General features: G+C 34.1%; 5 protein-coding genes across 5 annotated transcripts; 2 read left to right on the top strand and 3 right to left on the bottom strand.

The window, feature by feature from the left end:
• The first annotated feature begins 3,096 nt into the window (after positions 1–3,096).
• On the top strand, positions 3,097–4,695 carry LOC137835818 (endochitinase PR4). Its single transcript, XM_068644525.1, has 2 exons — positions 3,097–3,551; positions 4,122–4,695. Exons 1-2 carry the CDS (start codon positions 3,146–3,148, stop codon positions 4,529–4,531), a joined length of 816 nt encoding a protein of 271 aa, XP_068500626.1. The 5' UTR covers positions 3,097–3,145; the 3' UTR covers positions 4,532–4,695.
• Positions 4,696–5,086: 391 nt separating this feature from the next.
• LOC137835819 (uncharacterized) lies at positions 5,087–5,694 on the bottom strand. Its single transcript, XM_068644526.1, has one exon. The coding sequence runs from the start codon at positions 5,609–5,611 to the stop codon at positions 5,117–5,119; it is 495 nt and encodes a 164-aa protein (XP_068500627.1). The 5' UTR covers positions 5,612–5,694; the 3' UTR covers positions 5,087–5,116.
• A 4,271-nt stretch (positions 5,695–9,965) lies between these two features.
• Positions 9,966–11,186, top strand: LOC137835817 (pentatricopeptide repeat-containing protein At1g62350-like). Its single transcript, XM_068644524.1, has 3 exons — positions 9,966–10,420; positions 10,497–10,892; positions 10,989–11,186. The coding sequence occupies exons 1-3, from the start codon at positions 10,127–10,129 to the stop codon at positions 11,016–11,018; spliced, it is 720 nt and encodes a 239-aa protein (XP_068500625.1). The 5' UTR covers positions 9,966–10,126; the 3' UTR covers positions 11,019–11,186.
• A 238-nt stretch (positions 11,187–11,424) lies between these two features.
• LOC137835816 (uncharacterized) lies at positions 11,425–16,987 on the bottom strand. The gene is made up of 10 exons (XM_068644523.1): positions 16,650–16,987; positions 16,101–16,251; positions 15,807–15,990; positions 15,190–15,260; positions 14,686–14,823; positions 14,511–14,602; positions 13,329–13,600; positions 12,869–12,954; positions 12,577–12,678; positions 11,425–11,845 (listed from the first exon to the last, which is right to left on the bottom strand). The coding sequence occupies exons 1-10, from the start codon at positions 16,757–16,759 to the stop codon at positions 11,684–11,686; spliced, it is 1,368 nt and encodes a 455-aa protein (XP_068500624.1). The 5' UTR covers positions 16,760–16,987; the 3' UTR covers positions 11,425–11,683.
• A 2,363-nt stretch (positions 16,988–19,350) lies between these two features.
• Positions 19,351–22,436, bottom strand: LOC137835815 (peroxisomal membrane protein 13-like). Its single transcript, XM_068644522.1, has 5 exons — positions 22,156–22,436; positions 21,550–21,783; positions 21,108–21,430; positions 20,499–20,591; positions 19,351–19,898 (listed from the first exon to the last, which is right to left on the bottom strand). The coding sequence occupies exons 1-5, from the start codon at positions 22,178–22,180 to the stop codon at positions 19,677–19,679; spliced, it is 897 nt and encodes a 298-aa protein (XP_068500623.1). The 5' UTR covers positions 22,181–22,436; the 3' UTR covers positions 19,351–19,676.
• Positions 22,437–22,674: the final 238 nt, after the last annotated feature.

Here is a 22,674-nt window from a genome sequence, read left to right as displayed (position 1 = left end):
ACTTAGGTCCATCTTATATAATTCACAACTTGCACGAGTTAGGCATGAACGAAGTAGGTTAAGCCACATAATATTATTTTTAGTTTCACTTAAGGTTGTGTCTAAAGTTATTGAAATGAAAGAACAACAATGGTATTTTGTAGGTTAACACAAGATCACGGTTAACTACTCTAATGTATTAATAACTTAATATTTTACTTTTATATTTTATTTTTATGAAACATATAGTTTCCACATATTAAATGTTAATTCTATATTTATTTAACTTATTTAAATTTCATTGTAAAAAATAAGTTTATCATGTACACAAAAAATTAAAATATTTTGTATTTATATAAGAGTCCACCTCATTCAAATAAATAGGTGACCAACATTACGTTAAGGTACACATTTATTAATATTTATCACACTCAACTATACTAAATTTTAACTTAAATATCAAAGTGTCTTTTACATATAATCTCATTCCGATAAAAAAACGAATACTTAAGATCAATGACGAAATCCACATAGAACTTATTTAACTTATTTAAATTTCATTGTCAAAAATAAGTTTATGATGTACATAAAAAATTAAAATATTTTGTATTTATATAATAGTCCACCTCATTCAAATAAATAGGTGACCAACATTACGTCAAGGTACACATTTATTAATATTTATCACACTCAACTATACTAAATTTTAACTTAGATATCAAAGTATCTTTTACATATAATCGCATTCCGATCAAAATCAAATACTGAAGATCAAAGAGGAAATCCACGTAGAACCGATATCCGATGACAAAATCACTCCCTTCCAATCCTATCCTATGTAAAAACATATTTTATTACATTAAAACTTCTAATTATGCAATATACTTTTCACTAGATTCAATAAATAAGAATACAACATCATTCATTTGTCACCAATTTGCATAAGAATCGATCAATGAGCTCATTAAAAAAATTGTTAGTATCATATCCTCCTTGATGATATGAGTATGAAGATTTGAAGAATGTTGAAGGGCACCATTTTGCCCAACACAGACACTAATGACACTAGCAAAGGTAAGAAAATTGAGCTTAATTTGGCATAGAAATCACTAAAGAGGAACAAGTTATCTTTATATTCAGATCGAATCATAAAATCATAAGCAAAGTAGCTTGAACAGAGCACCATATTACATGACTTGTGTCAAACTCAATCTTGCATATTACCCAATTGACCCCTTAACCTTAAATGGACAAATCCAACTCAATAATTGAATGTCCATGATTTTTATCACTTTGTTTGCTCTTTCATCTTTTGTATTGGGCTGGATTTTGTAAAGCCCAAATCCAATTTCTCTCAATTTATTTAGTATTTATGCATACAATTCATTTATGAGAATGTGGTGACATGCACATGATGTTTAAGTGAATGATAAAAGTACTTTTCTGGAAGACATTTATAGATTTGCATTTCTGTAATATTTTATGAATTTTAGAATCCTTTTTTCCAAAATATATTTTTAGAGATTGTTTTTCAGAATAATGTTTTGTATTTCGGAATTGTTTTTTCATAGGATGTTGATTTTTCAATTTTATATCAAAATTTTATTTTCCAATCTAATCCAAGTTTGTTTTTTCAGAATATATTTTTTGATATTCTTGATTTTCAATTACAAAATACAATTTTAAAAATTTAAAAGTGGATCGAATGCATGAAAAATTGACCTTTATCTAATAGTTTTGAGATCATCATATGACCTCAAAGTTAAAAGACTTTGTAACCCAAAATCCAGAGTAGTTATTGAAGTCCTTATTTGATTATATTTTGGATCACTTTGAAAGTTTCAAAATCGACAATAGTTAGTTCCTTAAATAAACAATATAAGTTGTTGCTAAAATAATTTATCATTTTCAAATTTAAATCCGAAGTACCCATTATATAGATTAAATATATTTGAAGTTACATATATTTTGTGAAGGTAAAAAATATAGTTCTTTCTATCTCAAATTCAAAAAATACGAGGTAGTTTTAGAAGTTAATATTTTGTTATGGTTTTATCTTTAATTTTTTTTAATGGATTGAAGGAAAAAAAATATAAATTCATATTATAAGAATAATAAATAAAATACATTCACACCTTCTTAGAAAGATCAATCTTTAATTAAATTTCGTCCTTATCCTTTTACTTTAACAAATAAAACAAAAGAAATATAAAGTTCCAACTTTCTCCGTTGCCGTATTTCCCCATCCTATCAAACCAAAGCAAACGCACCACAAAGTCTTCATAATATTCTGAAATTTGAGTAATAAATAAATAAATAAATAATACAACTTTGACCACTCCAGATGACTTCACACGTTTTCCTGTAATCATGGTTGAAAATAATTTGGATGAATTTATATTTTTTAAAATAAAAAATAATTATATTTAAGTTGCGTCAATTTCATCTTCTACGTTGGATTCTTTTAGAATTTAGACTTTTCTAATAATATTGAATGCTCCTACTTTCATCTTTTCACTTAGACACTGATACCATACGGGACACGACACTATATATTATACAAATTGATAATAAAGATTTATATGCACAAATATGTTTCAGGTTATTTTTTTGGAGCAGAAAGATATTTTTTATGACTGGTTCACAAGAATTTGTTTATTATTTTTATAATTATAATAACAATTTATATAATAAAATTTGAAATTTTAAAAAATTAATGTATTTTTTTTTTAAAATTGTGTTAGAACTGTAATAAAATAAATACTTTTGAATTGAACACTTCAAAGATATGTGTCCTACAAATGTCATATGAGTGTCGGTGTTTGATACAACACATCATTTAAGAAAAGTGTCTGATATTCGTAACTTATTGATTAAAACCAAAATAAATGTTAAAATTTAAAAATATAAAATCATTCATCACACAATATGAACACAACTATCACTACGCATATGGTTATGTACCCTTTATTACAATCCTTTATTACAATTGACAAATCAAAGTTGACCCACAGCAATCGACATGATAAGATTCTAGAATGCATTCAAATTTTGTATTGAAACATTCAAACTTAACTTTCAACCACAGACACTAGTATAAATACACCCCTAACTCAATTGTGGATCCTCAATCAAATTCATACTATCTCAGAACATCACCTTCAAAATGGGAAACAAATTGGTGTTAGTTCTTGTAGCAGTGGCCCTTGTTATGGGTCCAAAAAATGTGAGTGCTCAGAACTGTGGCTGTGCTGAAGGGTTATGCTGCAGCCAATACGGGTACTGTGGTACTGGTGAAGATTACTGTGGCACAGGGTGCCAGCAGGGTCCTTGTACCACAGCAAGTCCCCCACCAAGCAACAACGTTAATGTTGCAGACATTGTCACAGCAGATTTTTTCAACGGCATAATTGATCAAGCTGATTCTGGTTGTGCTGGCAAGAACTTTTACACAAGAGACGCTTTCCTCAGTGCTCTCAATTCCTACACTGACTTCGGTAGAGTTGGTTCCGAGGATGACTCCAAACGCGAGATTGCAGCTGCTTTTGCCCATTTCACACATGAAACTGGACGTAAGAATTCGAATTTCATATACAAATCCCTCTTTTTCTTGTTAATTGAAAAATTTGATATTCAAAGTTATCGATCAAAGTAGAGTTTTCATAGTATATAGGAGAGTGCAAATCTCACTTCATTTTATGAGATTGAGTTAAGCTTAAAATCTAGTTCTTAATATAGTATCAGAATTATTTTGAGTCTTATCTAACAAGAGTTCTTAATATGGTATCAGAGTTATTTCAAATTTATCTTAACAAAAATTTACTAGACTTATCAGAATCTACTCATTAGAATATTTCTTAATATATAAGTGAGTGAAAATCTTTCATCATAAAATCTACTTTTTAATATGGTATTAAAGTCATTTTTAAACCTATTTTTAAACCTATAATATGATATTAGAATCATCGAATATTCTAAAATATTTGTTAAGTTTATTAGATATCCGTGAATAATTATCGTATCATTTATAATATATTATAAATGTTAAAGTTAGATTTTATAATTGAGAAACTTGAATGAAGATGGTGACATAGATTGAGGTTATTTTAAGATGTTTCTAACTGTGAGATGATGGGGTGCAGATTTTTGCTACATCGAAGAGATAGATGGTGCAAGCAAGGATTACTGCGACGAGGAATCGATAGCACAGTATCCATGTTCTTCGAGCAAAGGGTACCACGGTCGTGGTCCGATCCAATTGTCTTGGAACTTCAACTATGGACCAGCAGGAAGTGCGAACAATTTCGACGGATTGGGCGCTCCAGAGACAGTGTCGAACGATGTTGTGGTGTCTTTCAAGACAGCATTGTGGTACTGGATGCAGCACGTGCGGCCTGTCATAAACCAGGGCTTCAGTGCAACCATCAGAGCCATCAATGGTGCACTCGAGTGTGATGGTGCCAACCCCACCACTGTTCAGGCTCGCGTTAATTACTACACAGAATACTGCAGACAATTGGGTGTTGCCACCGGTGATAATCTCACTTGCTAAATTCTTATTTATATATATATCATTATACTGTCAATAACAAATGATATCGTTTTGTATCATTTATTTTTATTTTTGAAGGCTTCTTGCCTCACTTTATCTCATTGTTGTAATTGCTCCTCTTGCTTAAAATAAAATAAAATAAAAATACACTCATTTTTCTTTTAGTTTATTGTTTTGGTTCTTTATTTTTTAATTTTTCTTTTTAAAATATTCTATGTATTCTCCTTTTTTTTATTATTTTTCATTCAATTTTAAGTTCGAATGTATCCATTAATATTGGATGACTTAATTATTTAAATATTTGACTATTTATATAATTATCATCAACTCTTTATTATTATATTATTTAATACTTAACTATTAATTTAACCAGTAATTAATCCAGTTAATTCTCAGTTTAAACGTACAATTTTAATTTTATTAATCATGAATTTTCTGCACTTTTAGTCATTTGCCTTTTGAATGAAAAAACCAATATTGCAGATAATAAAACTACTTAGAAAACATGAAAGGGCGTAATAAAAAGGAAAGGAAAATGATAAAAGAAGAGACAAATTGAACTGCAATTATTTATTATTATTATTGTTAAGTGGATAAGCCAAGAAAAATGGAGAGAGCAACGGCGAGAGAGTAGGCTCCGACGAAGGTGCCAACCAATTGAGGAGGGGGGCGAGTGACGGCGCCGATGCCGACGATCCCGGCCACGCCGACGGGAAGGCGCACCATGAGCGCTTTGGAGGCGGCGGAGACGACGGCGTCGGTGTAGAGGTGATGGGCCCATTTTTTGAAAAGGGGGAGCGGGAGGGAGTCATCGTCGGGATTCGGAGGGAGTAGGCGGAGTGCGGCGTCGATTTGAGTGCGATCGGGTGGTGCCGGAAGCCACTTTCGGAGGAGCGGGTGTGTGGCGTTGGCGTGGATGTAGTCGGAGGCGGTTTTGAGTTGGTAGGGAAGCACTCCTTGGAAAGCGTGCTGTGTGAGAGCGAGGCAGTGGGAGAAGGCCGAGTCGCATACCGAGTCAAAATCGGCCGAGTTTGACAAACTATTCTCCACTCTCTTTGACGCCGATAACGATGACCCCATCTCTCTCCTCTCTACAATTTTCTTCAAGCTACCTTTTTTATTTCACACACAAAAATTTGAACGAACCTCTTACTCATAAGTACTAAAGAAAAGTCAATGATAGGGCAAACTAATTTTGATCTCCACTCGGGTTCGAAATAAGATAATTATTGTCTGTATTTCGATCGGTTATCACTATTTTCTTGTTCTTCTTGTGTTTTTAAATTCGGAGACTATTTATAAAAGACTTTTCAACGATTTTATTTATTGGATTAAGATTAATAAGATTTTAGATTATGATTCGGAGTGTATCTAATACTTATATTGATTAATCTTGTTAATTTTATATTTAAACATAATAAATTTAGTTGTGTCGGTCAGATGCTAGACCGTACGAATTCGACGAGTACAAATTTAAATGATGTTAATGTAATATTTTTTTATGAATAATTATGAGTTCAAGAAAAAAAATTATTATTGAAAAATATATAATAAAATTGGGGAAATTATATTGACTATTTTGTCCAGGGACAGCATTTGGTTTTTTCAACTAAATAGATTTTTCATTTTGATAGAATAAATAAGATAATATATTTAATTTTTTCTATTTTTTTATTTTCTTTATCTGTTCTATTTTTAAAAAAAGCTTTGTTCAAGTATTATCCTTGTCTTTGTTTATGTTTTGTATTGAAACAAATTAATATAATTCGTCCGAGGTGTTTATTTTTATATTTGACATTCCTTAAATTAGTTAATCCCAAATTTTGGAAGAAAATAAGGATTCCTTCCATTTTTAACTTCTATTAGTCACCTTTCATAAAATAAAGTTGAGATTAAAAAAATCATAATTTAATTGAATTATTTTTTTTTTCATTCCTTAACCTATGCCCATAAAGTATTGGAAACCTAGCCGAATAGAAAGAAAAATTCAATTTGCAATTATTTTATATAAATATTAACATCCGGGCAAATGATTTATGGATAAATTATTCATTTAGTAATTCAATATTAGTGAATTCTCCTTTTTTTTACAATTTTAGTTAAATCCCTTCTTACATTCAATATATATATATATATATATATATATATATATATATATATATATATATATATATATGACTACCTCATGTTACCTGCTATCTGCTACCTACTATCTGTTACCTGCTACCTACTACATGTTACCTGCTACCAGCTACCCTGCGACCTGTTACCTGCTACCTGCTACATACTACCCTACGACCTTCTACCTGCCTCCCTGCGACCTGCTACCTGCTACCTGCTACCTCTTACCTGCTACCGATTACCTACTACCTGCTACCTCTTACCTGCTACCTGCTACATGATACCTGTTACATGTTACCTGTTACATGTTACCTGCTACATGTTACATGTTACCAACTACCTGTTACCTGCTACCTCTTACCTGTTACTTGTTACCTGCTACCTGGTACGTGCTACCTGCGATATGCTACCTATTACATGCTACCTGTTACCTGCTACTTGTTACCTGTTACTTGTTACATGTTACCTGCTATCTGTTACTTGCTACCTGCTACTTGCTACCTGCTACATGTTACCTGCTACCTATTACCTGCTACCTGTTACCTGTTACCTGCTACCTGCTACCTACTACCTACTACCTGCTACCTGCTACCTACTACCTGCTACCTATTACCTGCTACTTGCTACCTTGCGACCTGCTACCAGTTACCTGCTATCTGTTACTTGCTACCTGCTACCCTGCGACCTGCTACCTCTTTATCTGTTACCTGCTACCTGCCACCTGTTACCTGCTATTTGTTACTTGCTACCTACTACCCTGCGACCTGCTACTTGCTACCTGTTATCTATTACTTGCTACCTGCTACTTATTACATGTTACATACTACCTGTTACCTGTTATCTGTTACTTGCTACCTGCTACCCTGCGACCTGCTACCTGCTACCTTTTTATCTGTTACCTGCTACCTGCTACCTGTTACCTGCTATTTGTTACTTGCTACCTACTACCCTGCGACCTGTTAATTGCTACCTGTTATTTGTTACCTGCTACCTGCTACTTATTACATGTTACCTGCTACCTGTTACCTGCTACCTGTTACCTGCTACCTGTTACCTGCTACCTGCTACCTGCTACCTGCTACCTGTTACCTGCTACCTGCTACCTGCTACCTGCTACCTGCTACTTGTTACGTGTTACCTGTTACCTGTTATCTGCAACCTGCTACCTGCTACCTACTACCCTGCTACCTGCTACCTGTTACATGCTACCTGTTACCTGCTACCAGTTACTTGCTACCTGCTACCTGCTACCTGTTACCTATTACATGTTACCTGTTACATGTTACCTGCTACCTACTACCTATTTATCTGTTACCTGTTACCTGTTACCTGTTACCTTTTACCTGCTATTTGTTACCTGTTACCTGTTACCTGTTACCTGCTACCCTCCGACCTGTTACCTGCTACTTGCTACCATGCGACCTGCTACCTGCTATCTGTTACCTGCTACCTGCTACCTTTTACCTGCTACTTGTTACTTGCTACCTGTTACCCTACGACCTGCTACCTGTTATCTGTTACCTGTTACCTTTTACTTGCTACCTGTTACATGCTATCTGTTACTTGCTACCTGCTACCTTGCGAACTGTTACCTGTGTTACCTGTTATCTGTTACCTGCTACCTGCTACCTATTACCTGTCATCTGCTACCTGCTACCTGTTACCTGCTACCTGTTACCTGTTACCTGCTACTTGTTACCTGTTACCTGCTACCTGCTACCTACTACCCTGCGACCAGCTACCTGCTACCTGTTACCTGCTACCTGCTACCTGTTATTTGTTACCTGCTACCTGCTACATGTTACTTGTTACCTGCTACCTGATACATACTACCTGCTACCTGTTACCTGTTACCTGTTATCTGTTACTTGCTACTTGCTACCTCTTACATGTTACCTGCTACTTACTACTTGTTATCTGCTACCTTTTACCTGCAACTTGCTACCTGTTACATGTTACCTGTTACATGTTACCTCTTACATGTTACCTGCTACCTGCAACCTGTTACCTGCTACCTGTTACTTGTTACATGTTACCCTGTGATATGTTATTTGCTACCTACTACCTATTCCCTGCTACTTGCTACCTATTACCTACTACCTACCTGCTACATGTTACTTGCTTGCGACCTGCTACCTATTACATGCTACCTGTTACTTGTTACCTGTTATCTGCTACATGCTACCTGCGACCTGCTACCTACTACCTGTTACTTGCTACCTGCGACCTCTTACCTGCTACCTGCTACTTGTTACCTGCTACCTGTTACCTTTTACCTTTTACCTGTTACCTGTTACCTGCTACTTGCTACCTGCTACCTACTACCTACTACTTGCTACCCTGCGACCTGCTACCTGTTATCTATTACCTGTTACCTGCTACCTGCTACCTGCTACCTGTTACCTGCTACTTGTTACATGTTACTTGTTACCTACGACCTGCTACCTACTACCATGCGACCTGCTACGTGCGACCAACTACCTGCTACTTGTTACATGCTACCTGTTACCTGCTACCTGTTACATACTACCTGTTACCTGCTATCTGTTACCTACTACCTGTTACCTGTTACCTGCTACCTGCTACATGTTACGTGTTATCTGCTACCTGTTACATGCTACCTGCTACCATGCGACCTGTTACTTGTTATCTGTTACCTGCTACCTGGTACGTGCTACCTGCGATCTGCTACCTGTTACATGCTACCTGATACCTTCTATATGTTACTTGTTATCTGCTACCTGCTACTTACTACCTGTTACCTGCTACCTGCTACCTGTTACCTGCTATCTGTTACCTGCTATCTGCTACCTGCTACATGTTACCTGTTTCTTGCTACCAACTACTTGCTACCTGTTACCTGTTATCTGTTACTTGCGATCTGCTACCTGCTATCCTGCGACCTGCTACCTGCTATCCAAAAGATTACTATATTTAACATAAAACTTTATCGCCAATTTTTTTTAATTGAGCTTTTCAATCCGTCATTGTACCTTTAGATGTTGAAATAATGACAATCTCCATACACCCTAAAATTTGAGGGACTTTTTATAATTATAATATATTCATAAACCTAGTATACTTATTCGTTTTAAATTTAAAAACTTTTATACGATTCTTTTATGTTTCTTCTATACCATAGAGTTAAAACTAAAAAATATTTATCATTTTCTATAATGTTAGTAAACAGTAATTGAACCATTCATTTTTTATTAATCTCAGCATTTCATGTTGGCGAACTAAAAAAAACATTGTTGCGTCTTACTTTTTATATAATAACATACTTCTTCAATAAAATGTCTTTTTTATGTATAAATATATCTTTATAATTCATTATATCTCATTGAAAATTCTATTGTGAATAGCAACAACTAAATAAGCAATTCAAAAATATCGAATAAAAGAACATATTCATCTAAACCAAATATAAATTATATTTTGACTATTTTGTGAAGGTTTAGCATTTGGTTGAAAATGATTTTGAGAGTCTGTGAGAGGGTGGCGCTTTGGGGTTTTGAGCGGCGGTTTTCAATCTCGAATTTGAACTGCAACAGAGGAGTGACGGTATGCGGCCTCCGTTCAGGCTACAAAGCGCGGCGGCGCAAAAGGATACTCTCCAAAGAAAGCATTCAAGTCATTCACGCCCTTAAACTCGCCAAATCCCCCGAACACGTTCTCAACGCCAAACTCTCACGCCTTTTGAAACCTGACGCCTTAAACCTGTTCGACGAATTGCTCAGACAAAACCAACTCAGTTTATCCCTCAAGGCAACTCACACTGTCTCTTTCATTTTCAACAATCACCAATTCTTTTAATATTTTTTTAATTCAATTTGTAAAGTAGGTTTTCCACTTCATTCGCGAGGAGGTGGGGCATGATACGCTGCTGCAAATCTACGCCGACATGATTCTGTTGCTCGGAAGAAACGAGAAAATCGACATGGCGGAGGAGCTCTTCTCTCAGGTTTTGGAGAAGGGATTGAAACCGGACACGAGGATGTGCGGTGAGATGATTGGGGCGTATTTGCAAGCTGGGATGACGGAGAAGGCTATGGAGATATACGGGTCCATGAAGGAATGGGGTTGTTCACCTGATAAATTCACTTTCACTGTGTTGATCACAAATTTAGAAAGAAACGGACAACAGCAACATCAACAACTGCTGGAGTCTCTCAAACAAGACTGTCTTCACTATGTGGAGTTCCCTGATAAATTTCTTCAACAACTTCAACAAGATAAAGTAAGATTATGCATACGTACTTCATTCGTGGGAACACATATTTTTTTCTTTTCTATAAATAATAATATCATTATGTTTGTGTTCTTTTGTGTTCAGCCCAGAAAGAGACGTGTGGATCTTGTATGAAATTTTGCAGCTTCTGCTTCAGGGTGGTGTTGGTGGCACTTGTTTGCAGCGAATAGTACTATTAATCTTGAATAGAAATCTTATGCTATAATGAGTATTATATGCTCTTGGAATGGAGAAACATTTGTAGTAGACTTTTACCTCATAAATCTAATGATCCTTTCCCAAGTTATAGGTGGTGCTTTTGATATTGATTTGAAAATTGGATTTTGTTTTTTGAGAAAAACGTTTTTGTACATGGTGTGGGGACGAAAATACTAACAATCCTGTTGAAACAAATTTGTATTTAACACTTTCCCTTTTATCATTAGAAATCTGATTACTGTGTGGATTCCCTTTTCAATGGGGTTCAATTCCTTAGTATAATTGAATTTGAAAACTATATGGTATGAATTGTACCAAGAAATGGCAAGGAACTATTATAGCCTGCTGACATTACTAGAATGTGCATATATAAAAAAATTAGTACAATAAAAAGCCTCTCTCTCTCTCCTGATTATTTTTGTCTCTCCTTTACAAGATATTACAAGGCAAAATACAGGTAAAAATTGGTCAAAAAAATTAGTTCATCTCACACTAAAGGGGAAAAAAGCTCGGATGGGAAGTGAGGAAAGAACCAGAAAACTGAGTGACTAAATACAGAAAAATCACAACTGCTTGCTTGCTCAGTTAGCTAAATGGCTGGGACAGTTGTTGAACATGCTGTGCCACATAAACGCACGAGAAAGTACCATCTCGAGCTCCTGGTGCGTCCAGTTTTTAGTTGGAAGGTGTTGAAGGAACATTACCAACTCTTGGAAATCAAGCTTCTGGAGCTGCTCTGACCACTGATAAAACAGTCACAGAGATTAGAAGATGTTCCTTCTCTACTACACATAATCAACATCACTGATAAAACAGATAATATATATTTATTCTAAAACGACTATACTATAAATGGTGACAAATAGAAAAATACATAAACAACCTAATAAACCATACTTAGGGAAAAGCATAACTAGATTATGTGCTTTGAAGTGAAAACAGAAACCAGAGAATAGATTTATTTAACTAGCACGTAGAACGTCTCCTACTAGACCCGAGAACTTACAAGAAAGGGTAAGATGCTGCACATCAACTTACTGAAAGTTTATGTAACTTGGCATCCTAAATGGAACCTAATAAACAACGAATGGACAATAGGATATTAACACTGATACGACCTACCTAAATGAAGAAACAAAAATCTAACATAGAGCTTCTCATTAATCTTTAGTTTACTTATGGCCACCATAATCATTAATCATCCATCACAAAGTTATGCTAGATTATACAGTAAGATAACATAATAGATCACAACTGTGTTTTTTGATGTTTTTTAAAATGCACAATATGACAGAAAGTGTTACTTTCTGGCAAAAAAATGAAAATCATAATTACCATTACCTACTGCAATGTACCAAGGGGAAAGATGTTGACAAATGGACCAACAAATACCACCCCTCGAAATCTTGGCTACATGATGAAATGTAATTCAAATAACTTGTATTGGTGAAAAGGCCAAAGCAAGCTGGCTCACCGTTAGAAGAAAACTGGCAAATATATACACAAGGAAGTCTGGTAAGGCATCTCCTTCAGCTAGATACGTGTCCCAAAGACGTGTGACCAAATGGAAGGGTACCTAATTGCATAAATCAGAGTTAGCATAAGCATAAAATTATGACAATTTTTTTGTACTACCCAATTCCTCTACTGACTAAATTTACAAGTTTTCAAGGCTTGATATGCTGCCAATGTATGATATATGCATGAAGTTCTTCTTGGGAAAAAACTATTGCACTCTATGAGAAAAATAAAAGTTGAAAGCAAACCTCTCGAATTAGAAGACAGTTGAACCAGCGGAAAGCAAATTGAAGAAATTCCAGTCCTTGCTCCTCCATATGGCTTGAAACAGGATCTGGTGGAACTCAAAATTCAGCATCAGATTCAATTTGAGATATGCGAATCATAATATACTCCCACATTTCAAAATATCAGTCACCTTTTAAAAGAAATTGTTTCATTTCATTAGTCAGTTGAAAAAAACCAAGTCTTCTAATTCATTCATTTTACTTTATTTTTCAATTTTATTCTTATTTTCTCTCAGTATAGCTGCAAAGTGAAATACGAGAGAGCATTGATATAGTGTGACAGGATAATTAGTCAAATGTTATATTTTCCTAAACTGAGGTTTAACACATGTCCAACATCCATATTCAAAAGTGGAGTCTTTAAGTTCATGTAATTAAAGATATACTTGAAGAAAAAACAGCAGTCCTGAGAAAAGGTTACCGTCAATCCTCCTGACCAATTCCTTCAACTTAAAAACAAGCCTTTGAATTCCTGGTTGAGCAAATGTATAATGATCTTGCATGCCATCAAGCAACTTTGACAGACACCAATAGCAATCGGCTTCTACATTAGAGATTTGATCCGAAGATAAATCAGACATTGACCAATTATCTATGGCCCCCTTTAAGTATTCTGATAGGAAAACAACTAAAAATGGCGTAACAAGATCATTTATCCCCTGAACATATCCACTTGCAGGATGCCGGATTGCCCTGCAGAAAACCAGGAAACCAAATAAGCAAAAAACTTCTAACAATAGCATACTTAGTGAGAAAAAAAAAATCAGTTCAACAAGGATAAACCAGAAGAAATTCCAGAGTATTTGTCAGGGTAAAGATTGCTACCAATCCAATTGACAACTGAGTGATGTACTTAAAATGGGAAAGCTAGATTACAAAGGTTTACGGTGGTTCTATCATTTTTTTCCTATTTTCTTTTCTCAAGTTATTGCTCCAAATTACTATTAAGAAGAAACAGAAGCATACAATATCATAGCAGCTATTCTCAGCATCTTCTGAAAGTGCAATAAATATGCATCATAAGATAAATGGAAATAAATATATGATCAGTCTAAAAGTGAATGAAGGTAATTCATCATGTAGATCACCACCACAAGTTTTTGGAGGTTGCTTAACTATGAGACGTAATAATAAATGATTCATGGCATATGATAACCTACGGAATAATATCATCTGTTTACTATGTCAAAAAAAAAGATTGAGTACAGAATCTGAAAAAATAGAAGCAGAAATCCCCATTCTAAGGTAGTGTTTGGCCCAACTTATTTTGGGATTCTCTTATAAACAAACTAGTTTTGGGAGCTTTTGACTTCTACTTCTCATTTTCCTACTTTATTTCGAATCCCAAGATCCAATAACATGCAATACAAGAAATTTAAAACTTCAAAATGTTATAGAACTATAAATTACCAAACATTTTTAATTTAAAGCTCTTATTTTTAACTTTAAGTTTGAAGTAGCTTTTAAGCTCAAATAAAACCAAGTCAAATGCTACGTAAATATAGAGTAAGCTAAGAGCCTTATTTCACCTCAAAAAATTCAGAACATAGAACACTAGTTCAAAATTCAGACACAAAAAAACAAGATATCATTAGTATCTAACCATGTGTAAAGAATACGCTCCAATGATTTTTGAACTTGCTCTTGCTGAAAGAATGACACTTCAGGTACAGTTCTTGGACAATCAACAGCAATCTAACAATCATAAAATGATAGTAAAAATGAAGAACCTTAATTTTGCCACTAATCAGTTAGGAATATGTTACAATCGAGAATACCTGGCGAAGCATATTGATCTCATCATCTGAGCGTTCTGTATCAGGAATATCATAATACTGAGCAACAGAGTCAAGATACTCAAGGCGCTTTCTTCTCAAAACCCCTTCCCTTCTATCTGAATTAGTTGGTGCATATCCCTGAACTCCAAAGTTCATCATTAAATTTTTAATAAGAAAAGGAGTATCCATATAAAACATGTGGTTAGCCTATTTACTTTTTAAAAAATTATAGGGTAAATACTCATTTTTTTGTGTGTGGTCTTGTTTATAGTTTATATATGCAGCACCAAGATCCTTATGAAAGAACATTTCTGCAAGCCCACCCTCAATGATATTTTATTTCTATAAAAAAAGAATCAGATATCGCCAAAATAAAACATCGCCAAAATAAAACAATAATACACATTCCTTACAAAGTATAACCTAAACTCCAAAGTATGACTGATAACTGTCATGAAAGTACAAGCTTGAGTAAGATAAATGGCTTAAGATCACATAGCTTACCAAGAGAAGTCTCCACACTGTAGGACGCATGTAATCTGGAACACCACTCCAAGATAATTCACGCAATTTCTCTACAGGACAGATGAGGAAGAAATATAAGGCCTGAATCATTGGTTCATTGCTGAAAAATAGAAAACTAATTGGACATTGCTAATTCGTGATACTGCTTTCTCAGTTAAGAAGCTGAGGGCAGTTTCCCATTGAGGCTTTTACTCTGTGGAATAAAGTTATTAAAAGCAAGTATGGTTTGCACTCAAATGAATGGGATGCCAATTTTGCTTTTAAAGCTTCTCATGCTAGCCCTTGGAATTTCATCTCTCAAGGCTTTATATTCTTGTTGGTTTGTATTTATCCTCTTTCTCAAAAAAAATGTTTTCTAAAAAAAATGAGAAGCATGACATATGTTTATAAAAGGTATGAACTACTCAGATTGTCTTGCAAATTATTTTGAACCTTACAACTATAAAAATTATACAAGCAAAGGCAACTGTGTCATGAGGGTATTAATATGGGAACACGGCTCAGCTAAATATGACACTTCCACCAGAGTATAAAAGAGCAATGAGGAATCAGTCATTAGTGATATAAAAAAAATGGAAATGGAGAGCTTATAATACCTAATACAACCAACGTCCCAGAAAGCACCTTAGTGAACTTCACAACCCTAGCAGAATCTGTAGCTCTAGCACCCAATGAAGATTTCTGCACTTCTTCAGACAGGCTCTCTACATTGGATGCCGATACTTTTAACTTATTCTCATTGGGAGTACCAAATGATTTACTTGTACTCTGAGCTTCCTTCTGTGTTAAGAATAGAGGTTTCACTTGATGAAATGCAACCCATCATGAATCTCAGAGATATGTATGTGAGTATAACATACAACAATGAAAAGTGAATGTATTAAAATCACCTCTACTCTCTCGGATGTGTGGTCACTTGTGCCAGTATCACTGTATGAGGAGTTCCTTACATAAGTTGGTGAGGATAAGCTTGAGTAATCTGGAGAACCAACCCTCTGGCTCAATAATATTTTACCAGGAATGTTACGACCCTTGAGTAACCTTCGCAAAGGAAGAATGTAAAATTATAAATTCCCATCAATTGTATATGGCATATGCTTCCATTGCCTTTACCCCAGCATTTCACAAAAACAATCCATACACTATGAAAAGAAGCTACCCATTGGATTGAACGGATCACAATCACATCAAAATGGGGTGGTTACACCAGACGCACATAAACCATTCCTAAGAATTTCACCCATCGAAAATTCGTGATCCTAATGCGAAAAAGATTCAAAATTTCTAATGGGTTTTCTAAATCAAACAGATGAAAATATTAGGAAGTGAAGATCAGCAAATCCGGCAGCGAAATTCTCGAGATCGTGAGATTTTGATAGAATTATGAGGAAAAATGAAAAGCAAGTAACTAAGTAGAGAGAAGAGAGGAGAATAGATACCCTTGAACATTTCTGAGGGTCTGGTTGAATCGGGAATCTAGGATTCCCACGGTAGTGTCTTTGCTCTGTTGGGCGTTGTTGTTGTTGTCGTCGTCGTGGTTTTTCTTCATGGTTGATCTGTCGGAATGGAATCCGTGTTCGGTTTTGCTTGTTAGTTATTAGTGACACTTTGTTATTGTTTGAGAGCTAGTGAGTGACTACTGAATCTGTGTGTGCAAGCAACATCATGGTTCATGAATCAAAATTCTCTTTTTCTTTTCTTTTTGTACTAATCAATAATTATGCTTTTTTGTTCGTTTTTCTTCTCCTTAATCAATCACACACGTGAGTGCGCAAGATCCACAACTCCAATGGGGCAATTCTCTTATTTAAATTTCAGATTGAATCATAAAAATACTAATTATTATATATTCTAAAAGCTCTTTTAATACACTTTTAATTTTAAATTAAAATGTTTGAAATTAAAAAAATTACTTATATAGATACTAATAAACTCTTAATGAAGAAGTGTTAGTAATATATTTCTTAATATAGTACGACATCTGGTACAACATCCCATTAAGATCGACTGACACATCAAAACAGAAGGTTAATGAAAATAATCAATGATTAAAAGTAATATACTCTTAATCATAAATTCAAAATCCTAATCCAAAAATCCTAATCCAGTTCAATAATGAAAGATACATGATAATCATATAAATAGGCTCAGATGATTCTAATAATCAGACACGTCAACATCCAGTACTAGTAACACTGAGTGTCAAACATCAAATTCTAACTTGAATGTCAGAGTGCCTTTTGTAGGTACCATCTGAACTTGAAGAATGGTGAAGTAGAAGGAAAGCACAGAGATCATTAAAGAGAAGAGCCGACCGGTTGACTGAAAATAAAAACAATCGTTCTCTTAATTTCAATCCCGTTCGAGAACAATTAACATATTTTTTAAAATTATTAATCAAAATATATTGAACAATATAAAATTATAATGAGATTCATTATATGAAGTGGAATCCATAATTTTTGTAAGTTTTCAAATAACTTAAATAACTTAAAGCCAGTAGAAGATTTTTTATTTTCTTATTAACGTTTCCTTGGTCCATATTTTAGCCAAAATGAAGTTCAAAGTAAGATGCATTTTTGAGGTAGGACTACAATGATTTCTTCCTCTACCCTCGTTTAATTTAGCGAAAACTTGATTAAAATATTATTAAATATGAATGATATTTAAAATATCTTTTTTAAATTATTTAAATTTAAACATGTCCGAAATAAAAAAATTACAGGGTAATAATTTTCATTACAAAATTTAATACAAATATTTTTAATATATAATTTTCCAATCACTGAATAATATATTTTTTCAAATATAAAATTTTATTTCTTTCTATCTGCAGTGTCATGTTCCCAAACATAATTCATTTACAAGAAATCTTCTAGATTGAAAAATCTAAAATAGTAATCTGAAAAGTTTTATTATAAATCTTTTAAATTGACCAATCTAAAATAGTAATCTGAGTAGTTTTATTACTGTGGAATCCAAAATAATATTTTTAAGTTATAGATAAATAAATCATAAACTATCTCTAAAAACCTTACTACAAAAATATCATTTCAATTTCCAGACAATCCAAAATTAATTTTTTGCATTTCCAAACTGGTTTATCCAAAATAAATAAATTATCAACCCATTTGTTTTTTCAGCAAAGCCCCATTTTGGTTACACAGCTGAAATTATACGATCAGAAATACAATACTCAACCTTTTATTCAACTTTTAAAACAGTAGTTGGTCAGTAATGTTATCCTGAAATACTAAGAAATCACCAATTCCGAAAATTTTAGATAATTGAATCCGTAGTCTTCCTTACAAAGCTGCATGGAGAGGGATTTTCAACATTTCTAATAAGGAGACAGAAAGAAAACATGGAAATGCAGAAAAAAATCAAGTATAATATAGGTTAAGACATATCAATTCATACACAATGATTTGTGTGATCGGACATGTCTCTTAAATGGTGTGTCCGTGTCGGATACGCATATTAGATACCGACACTCATCAAATTAAAAAAATATTCGTTAGATTTATAACAATTTTAACATAATTCTAATACAATTTTTTTAAAAATACATTAATGTTTTAAAAATTCAAATTTATTGTAAATATTTTATTATAGTTATAAAAATAAGAAACACCAATCATGAAATACATCATATTTATATACATAAACCTTCATTTATTTAACTAAATAATAATTTATTAAAAAATAAAAATTATGCATTATCTTCTTTAAAAGTGTTTGTGACATATTTTCTAATATACATTTTAAAAACACTTTTTATTAATAGAAATATCTTGATAACTTTAAAATCATAAATGGAATCCTTTAATATGAAGTAAAACCCATTCAATTTTTATTTTTTTTAAAAATAACAATAAAAAAATTAGATATTGTGATGTTAACATTTGCCTTTCCAAAGTGCCTAACGTTAGGTATCACTGCGAGTTCGCATTATGGCGTGAGAACGAACCAATTTTCATGAAAGAATTTGACTGCAACTATTAGGAAGAAATAATTAAATCCAACAAAAAACTTAATGAAGAATCAAAATTATGCATCAGACATTATTAAACCTAAAATTTAACTTAGACTTTATTAGTCATACGCAAAGCAAAGCTGAAGAATATACGAAAAGGAACGTAATTAAATGGCCCACGAAAATCTTATTGAAGGTTATAAAATATTACGTTATGGATACAAAATAATACATATAAGGAACAAGTATAAGCATCCTGCAGATTCAAAGAAAACACTTACAAGGTATAATGCAGAGATGGTATCTTATTTAAGATCTCCTTCCAGTAAAATCAAGACCAACGCAAGCAAAGAGAACAGAAAACTGAATTTAAAATCTGGGATATACACCACTTTGCAGCTTCAGTATCTTCCTTGTGGAATGCTGTCTGTTGCCTCTTCTTTTCAATGTATTTGGACGAACTCTTTTAGCAGAACAATTTCTTCACTTATCATTGAGGGTAGTCATTTCCCCAAACATTGTCCCATGAACCACTTGGAGCAGCCTTTGGTGCCTCAATGTAATTTACATCTCCAGAAGAATTGTATGGTCCAGGCAGAAGCTGTCCATTTGGACCTGGTGGCTGAACCTTCTTGGACTTACTTCTAATCCCAAGCAAGCGCAACACAAATCTAGCTAGCTCTCCATACAATAAACCAGAGCGATCAAACAGCTGCAATAGAGATCAAGTAATCTTCTTTAATTAAACTACACTTATAACAGAATAAAATGAAAGTGTTGTATATTATAGAATGAGTTCCCAGATTTAGCACTGTGCTGCAGAGAAATGAGTTCAACAAATGCAAAGATACTAAAATAAATATCACATAAGGTGAGTGCTTTCCGAGGAAATAACACAGCCATTAATCGGTGTGCTTCTGAAAATTGTGAGTCTTTAGAAAAGCTGGTAGGGACTTGACATTGGTTTTTCCGGAATAGGCTATCATTCACCGTGGATGACCAAGTACACCTAAATTTTTGTATGAAAGAGACTGCATCATTTGTATACCCTTTCTCATAATTTGGCAGCAAGAAATTATATTTCATTAATATCCAAAGGAGAACAATTTCACCGACAACATTATGTAAAAAAACCCAATCAAACATTATACAAGTGATCCTTCCCAAATATGAAATTTCACAGCAATTAAAAACATGACCTTCCTTTTTCACTGGATTATCATTCCTCCAACAGTCATAGAAGCTGGGTGGGCATACAATTAGCAAAAAGACAAAATTACATAAAATGGAAAGAGAACGACAAATACAATACCTGGAGAAGTGCAGTCATGAACAGATGGAAAGCCTGCGTGTTCTGGTCTATAAGTATTGATATTCGACCAAAAAAATTAACCACACCTTGCATCTGTCATTATATGCAAAAAAGGTTTAAATAACATATAACAAAAAATCATATGCATATTAATATAGATACCTAAATATAATATTCCTATGCTGCTTATAATAACCATGCACTTTAAATACTAGAAGCTTCACTATAGACCAATGATGCCCAGCTACAAAAGATTAGCAGAATGTTTGGAATCACTTCTTTTTCAGAAGTTTCTCAGAAAGTGGTTAAAAATAAGCAAACACTGAGATTATCCTTATTATCATAGTGTATTGTCTCACATGGCTCATAGGCACTCCTAACTAATAATGCCAAGATTGAAACAAAAGAGTTCGGTTCTTTTTGCACAATAACATGCAACACCAAAAAGTGAATCACAAACATGAATTGCTAATAGTAAAGAATTAAATATGACTTAACAAACAATCTAATCTAGCAAACCAAATCGGGAGAAACAATGACCATTGTTCATTTTCATCAAACACTCCTAAGGAAGAAAAACTAAATTAACCAAAGCATCATATCACTCACCACACGTAGGACAGAAATCCAAAATCCAGGTGGGGATGGAGGGCCACCAAATGGATTGTTGGGATCTTGATCTCCATAAGGACCACCACCCATGCCATAACCACCCATTGGGCCCCCAAGGCCACTGTTATACATTCCCCCTCCATACATCCCGGACGATCCATACATGCCACCATACCCTCCCCTGTACATACTGTTACCATACATTCCTCCTCCCATTCCACCATAAGAAGATCCATACATTCCTCCTCCTAGTCCACCATAAGAAGATCCATACATTCCAGATCCATATCCAGAATTATAATTCATTGTAGAACCATATTCTGCATATATTACAATAACAAAAATAAAAAGGCTCATTAAAATAGGCAAACAATGAATTCCCAAGCATAGAGAAAAGTTCACAGCACGACATATTTTTCAACAAGGAAGAAGCAATCACCTCCATATGTGTTATTTCCATAATTCTGCTCCCACGGCCTTGTGGGCACGGGCCTCCCAAGAGAATTCCTGTTAACAGCTGCAGTCCTGTCAGAACCAGAAACAATTTCCCCAGGTTTCGCAGTCCCAGAAGCCTCAACTACCTCACTCGTGTTGCCAGCTGACGGGGGTTTAAATGGCACTGGCCCAGACGAGGAACCCGCTTGTTCCCAGGGCTTTGGTGGAGGACTATTTCCTGCCACAAAAATTTGCACACAGCCAAAATATCAGAAATTTTTAGAGCCATACTTCGCATATATCAATAAAAAGGAACCCTTTTGAGAATGGTGAGCAAAGGTGAAATTAGGGTTTCAAACGAAATTAAAAACTAAAATAAATTAGAATATAATCGAAGCATGATTCGATTCCAGTATGAGGCCAACAGAAAGCAAACTCGTTTTCAGAATATTCAGATTATACAGGCATCAATTGATGAGAATGAATCGGACAACAGATCGAGGGATTGTTAATTACGTGGAATGCGAAGGATTTTAGGGTTTGGGGAAAACAGAGACATGAAGAATATAAAAAAGAGTGTTTGATAGAGAATTGGGTGAAGAAGACGAACCTGAGGGTTGTGGTTTATGAGCCATGGGAATTGCAGAGAGACGGCATATAAAGAAGCAGTTTTTCTATGCTGAGGTTTAGCTCTTGGCACCCAACCCAATCGATTCGGGTGGCGTTGGCCTTACAATTAGACTGCGAAGAAGGAGGCGCGTTTTGTTTGGCAGAACCTTCTTAATTTCATCTTCTATTTTTCTATTCTATATTCTAAAGTGGGACCCAACTCCTTCACCTATGTAAAGCATTTCTCCATCTCATCCAAATCCCAATCCCATTCCAATCTTCTTTTTTTCCTAAATTCACAAATAAATCTTTCATTATTTCACAAAATTTAATATATTATCTCTACATATCAATGAAAATGAAAAAAAAAGACACATTCTATCTCTATTTTTTTAAAAATAAAATTCATTATAATAATTGTACTGGAACTGCTAAAAATTGAATTGAGGAGACCGATCCATTTGATATTCCGATAAGACCGATCGAACTAACACAAAATATCGTGGAGTGGGCCTAAATC

The sequence above is a fragment of the Phaseolus vulgaris genome, chromosome 5, assembly GCF_000499845.2.
Source record: "Phaseolus vulgaris cultivar G19833 chromosome 5, P. vulgaris v2.0, whole genome shotgun sequence".
In the NCBI taxonomy this organism is placed as follows: Eukaryota; Viridiplantae; Streptophyta; class Magnoliopsida; order Fabales; family Fabaceae; genus Phaseolus; species Phaseolus vulgaris.
Note: the sequence above shows the minus strand (reverse complement) of the source record. Positions and strands in the feature narration are given on the sequence as shown.

What these genes read in the sequence shown, in the direction of transcription:
- LOC137835816 (XM_068644523.1), bottom strand. Translation starts at nt 16,759, where the DNA reads ATGAAGAAAAACCACGACGACGACAACAACAACAACGCCCAACAGAGC. An exon ending in GAGCGTATTCTTTACACATG is followed by an intron (nt 13,601 to 14,510) that starts GTTAGATACTAA and finishes GGTTTTCTGCAG; the next exon opens with GGCAATCCGGCATCCTGCAA. An exon ending in ACTGTCTTCTAATTCGAGAG is followed by an intron (nt 12,679 to 12,868) that starts GTTTGCTTTCAA and finishes TTATGCAATTAG; the next exon opens with GTACCCTTCCATTTGGTCAC.
- LOC137835817 (XM_068644524.1), top strand. Translation starts at nt 10,127, where the DNA reads ATGATTTTGAGAGTCTGTGAGAGGGTGGCGCTTTGGGGTTTTGAGCGG. An exon ending in AACTCAGTTTATCCCTCAAG is followed by an intron (nt 10,421 to 10,496) that starts GCAACTCACACT and finishes TTTGTAAAGTAG; the next exon opens with GTTTTCCACTTCATTCGCGA. An exon ending in AACAACTTCAACAAGATAAA is followed by an intron (nt 10,893 to 10,988) that starts GTAAGATTATGC and finishes TTTTGTGTTCAG; the next exon opens with CCCAGAAAGAGACGTGTGGA.
- LOC137835818 (XM_068644525.1), top strand. Translation starts at nt 3,146, where the DNA reads ATGGGAAACAAATTGGTGTTAGTTCTTGTAGCAGTGGCCCTTGTTATG. An exon ending in TTTCACACATGAAACTGGAC is followed by an intron (nt 3,552 to 4,121) that starts GTAAGAATTCGA and finishes GATGGGGTGCAG; the next exon opens with ATTTTTGCTACATCGAAGAG.
- LOC137835815 (XM_068644522.1), bottom strand. Translation starts at nt 22,180, where the DNA reads ATGGCTCATAAACCACAACCCTCAG. An exon ending in GGATTTCTGTCCTACGTGTG is followed by an intron (nt 20,592 to 21,107) that starts GTGAGTGATATG and finishes ATATAATGACAG; the next exon opens with ATGCAAGGTGTGGTTAATTT. An exon ending in TCATGACTGCACTTCTCCAG is followed by an intron (nt 19,899 to 20,498) that starts GTATTGTATTTG and finishes TCTCTATTGCAG; the next exon opens with CTGTTTGATCGCTCTGGTTT.
- LOC137835819 (XM_068644526.1), bottom strand. Translation starts at nt 5,611, where the DNA reads ATGGGGTCATCGTTATCGGCGTCAAAGAGAGTGGAGAATAGTTTGTCA.